At 34.1% G+C, this 4,164-nt stretch overlaps 1 protein-coding gene across 2 annotated transcripts in view; it reads right to left on the minus strand.

The window, feature by feature from the left end:
* Nucleotides 1-575: 575 nt before the first annotated feature.
* Nucleotides 576-4,164, minus strand: part of Slc10a2 (solute carrier family 10 member 2) — a 17,221-nt gene continuing 13,632 nt past the window's right edge. The window contains exons 6-7 of one of the 2 annotated variants that reach the window (XM_029532013.1): nucleotides 4,078-4,153; nucleotides 1,081-1,279 (exon numbers count right to left, since the gene is read on the minus strand). In XM_029532013.1, coding sequence (XP_029387873.1) covers nucleotides 1,152-1,279; nucleotides 4,078-4,153 — 204 coding nt within the window. In that variant the 3' untranslated portion in view covers nucleotides 1,081-1,151. Of the gene's footprint in view, nucleotides 1,280-4,077; nucleotides 4,154-4,164 lie in introns of both variants that reach the window. The other variant, XM_021219754.2, reaches the window with a different exon arrangement.

Genomic DNA, 4,164 nt, shown 5'->3' on the forward strand with positions numbered 1-4,164 from the left:
TGAGTTAATCCAGTTCTAATTTGTTCTTGAATTGATTAGCAACACTTTCATTTATATTTCTGGAATATCATTTGAAGAAGCTACTTTTCTAAAATACAAATACAGATATTTGTCAGAGTGTAGTACAAAACCATAAATAAATATGTTGCAAATCTTCAAACTCATGATTAAAATGTCAGAGGAATACATTCATTCACATCAATCATTTTACAATCATAAACACTGAAGAAAATAATCATTTCACAGTAATAATATGTTATATTTTAACAAATTAAAGTGCTTGACTCTGAGTTCAGCTTACATATGACCAAGTTTCCAATTTGACCTATATCAAATTAGGTCTATAGATCTTTTCTGATAATATATTAATGACAACCAGTTATCTATCTATCTATCTATCTATCTATCTATCTATCTATCTATCTATCTATCTATCTATCTATCTATCTATCTATCTATCTAATCTATCTATCTATCTATCTAATCTATCTATCTATCTATCTATCTATCTATCTATCTATCTATCTATCTATTTATCTATCTATCTATCTATCTATCTATCTATCTATCTATCTATCTATCTTTCATCTATATATCACCTATCTATACATTTATGTACATGCATTTGACCCCCAAAGGATAAGTTTGATATCTATGATTTTAACTCACTATGGCCAAAAATATCTGAAAAATGATAACTGTACTGAACATAAAGTATCATAGACTTTTAAAAAACATCATTTCCTAAACAATACAGTGAAACAACTATTTATACAACATTTACATCATGTTTAATATTGATCTGAAGTAATAAGAGATTAATACAAACACTTTGCCTTTTTTTTTTTTAAAGAGGCTTAAGCTTCTGAGAATTTGGAATCAAGGAATATCTTGTGACCAATCTATGAATACAGAAAACTGACTCATGTATACACACACACACACACACACACACACACACACACACACATCTTTGGATCTTTGTCACACTAAAGAATGGATAACTAGTCCCTTTATACAAAAAAAAAATCCCAATAATTTCAATTTGAATTTAACTTTTAAATTTGTTTTTCTGATGATTATTCCACCAAAAGAAATAATTTGTTTCAGCTTAATGAATGTTGTTCTGAAGTTTTCTTTTTTTTTCTTATCTACTTCTCATCTGGTTGAAATCCCTTGTTTGTCTCATGAAATGATGGCCTGGGGTCCATTTCATTGTCTGTTTTCTCTAGAAACTCAGCATCATTTTTTCCACAATATTTCTTGTATGTGACATAAACTGCAAAAAAAAAAAAAAAGTACATGGCAGGGGGATGTTAAGTAAATTTCAGAATGGCACCTTGAAAACTTATTTTGAACAGTGATTGCATTGTACAGCTCAGAAAGCAGTTTGCATTTTCTACAAACTGGAGTTATTGTGAGAAACCCACTTTCTTTGTTGTTGTTGTTGTTGTTGTTGTTGTTGTTGTTGTTCTATGATTACTGATATGGCAGCAATGACTGTACTCAAAATGTCTGGTTGGAGAGCTTCAGAGGATGTTTGCTCAGTATAAGTACATGATCTTTTCATGGCTTTAAGATGTATATGGTACTTAACAGTAAGGAAAAAAATATTTTGTGTTTATTCCACTCCAGTTAATGTAGTAGTCTTCAACTAAATTCATGTATACCCATGTGCAATGTCCAAGGCCTTGGTTTGATCATTCCTTGTGGATCAAAATTGCATTCTTGGTCTTTTGTCTTCACCTATTCCTTGCTGTTGTTGATCAGACTTTATTTCTCCTGTGGTGCAAGTTTTTCTCAACATGTTTTGTTTGTATTTGTGCCCATTTGAACATGTGTGCACTTATATGTGTATATGTTGTATTCAGGCAATGTGTGAATTCAGATTCATTTCTATGTATGTATGTAATTTGTAGAAGTCCAGGGGTCATCCTTGGATGTTGCTCCTCAAGAGCTATCTAGCTTGTTGAAACAGGTGTCAGAAGCCATCTAGAAAAGACTAAGGCATGTAAACGAGTTTTATAGAAATGGCCTACCATTTTGGATGGCCTGTGATAGGTGAGCTCTGAGACTCAGGATCACCAGAGACTTTATCCTAGGATTGCTTCTTGCTGCTGATCTGCCTTTTCTGTCACTATTACATAGCCTAATGATTCCTGGGCATTTTTTAGCCCACCCTATTGGGCAGATTTCCTGCAGATCAACATGACAATGTACTCTCATTTCATAATAGATGAATTGATGATTTCACAATTCCTGATAATGATTTTATAGAACTCAAACCAATAGAAGTAATCCCAAGCCCCTGTAGAATAAAGTTGTAAACAGAGCTCTGTAAACCTTCATGTGTCATGAACTAACTGCAATAGGATAAGAAAACAGGGTTGAAACAAGTTTGTGATCAAGGAAAAACATTCATTACGGGTCAGAAGTCACAAGTATGCACTATGGTAAAGCAAGGCCATGCAAAATTGTTACTTTGAACTTACAGCTTATAGAATGAAACACTGATTTGAACTCAGCTTTTGTGTAACATTTTGTCAATGAGGTAATTTTATAAGGAACTTTTGTCTAAGAAGGTATAAAAAGGCCAGAGAGAAGAAGTAAAGTATGGCCTTTTGGGCTCTGCCCCACCCACAAAATTTGTATCTGACACCTTTGGGGCTCAGCTCGATCCACCAACTGTATATATGTATATGTCTGCCTGTCTACATGTATGCATTTACATACATATGTAGGCATATAAGTATGCATCTGCACTTGTAAAATAGATGAGACAAGTGATCAGGCTTGACCAGTGTGTGTGTGTGTGTGTGTGTGTGTGTGTGTGTGTGTGTGTGTGCACGCGCGCGCGTGCACATCTGATTATTTTTGTCTTTATCTATGAAATTGCCAAAAGTCATCAGCTCTTGGCTCCAGAACAGTAAGAGTTATATTGACAGAAGATGGCTTCTGGTCTCCAGATCAGTGTGTGTGAGAGAGAGTTACAAGGCCAGAGATCATCAGTCTTTGGTTTTCATCCAACTCTGTGTCCCACCTCAGTACCTGACCCCTGCCAGGGCTGTCCCATGGAAGACAAGTTTTCTGCTAGCCTGAAACTGACTGGTTAGGCTAGGCTGGCTGACTAGAAAGCTCAAACCATCTACTTATCTGCAATTCCTCAAATCCAGACCCCTAATGAATCCATGTGATGTTGTTTAAAAATTAACACTGAAATATTAGTGTGATGGGCACCTGTAGGCACATAGATTCATACTAGAGCTAGGGAGAAAAATAAAACAAAGATAAGTGAAACTATTTCTGGGCAATTCACAACTTAATCTTCACAGTGATTTGTCATGCACCTCTACTTTCCATTTCCTATTAAAATGTCATGAAATGTTAAAGTTTCTTTCGTTGTTTTAAATAGAACTTTAAAAATGAGGGTTAAGTAACATGAGGCTTTGGATAGTCAAATGTAAGGAAAATTTCAGTTTGGTGAAGGCCAGTTGGTATGGGTTAAATGAGGATGAAATTATGCTATAACAGAATAAAATGAAAAATTGTGCTGTCTATCTTTGGCACATCTTTGCTTACACATCTTCAGCTATATGGATATTTAAAATTGATATGCATGAACTTAAACATACACCTGACTTTTGATTTTGTATGATAAATATGGTTTTCCATTTTCTGATAAATACCATATTTACAAAGCATATCAAGACAAGGCTTTGGGAAAAAAATCACTGAAGTCCAGGTTCCTTGAAAGCATGTAAAAAGGTTCACAAGGAAATGTTCCTCACAGGTTAATAAGTCTGACAACTGAGGAAAAGAAAGTCAAGAAAGAGAATCCATCTCCTTTGCTTTTCTCTTAAAAAATCCCCACTATAACCTATATAAAATTGTAGTCTTCTTATCATCATATGTGAAGTCATGATAAGTGACTTTGGTGAATACATTTTCTTTCAATTTGTCTGCCAAAAATGGAGAATTTTAAGTCTTTTCTTTTTTTTTTTTTTTTTTTTTTTTTTTTCTGAAACGGTCTTCCTTTTAATTGTAGGATATTAGAAAACTAGGAGGTATTTTCCTTACTTCCTAATATTATTGCTGCAAAGACGAGCTGGAAAACAGTATAGATGAGTGGGAAGGTGAACACAAGGTTGAGATCCTCAGGGGAGA

The sequence above is a fragment of the Mus pahari genome, chromosome 19 (assembly GCF_900095145.1).
Source record: "Mus pahari chromosome 19, PAHARI_EIJ_v1.1, whole genome shotgun sequence".
In the NCBI taxonomy this organism is placed as follows: domain Eukaryota; kingdom Metazoa; phylum Chordata; class Mammalia; order Rodentia; family Muridae; genus Mus; species Mus pahari.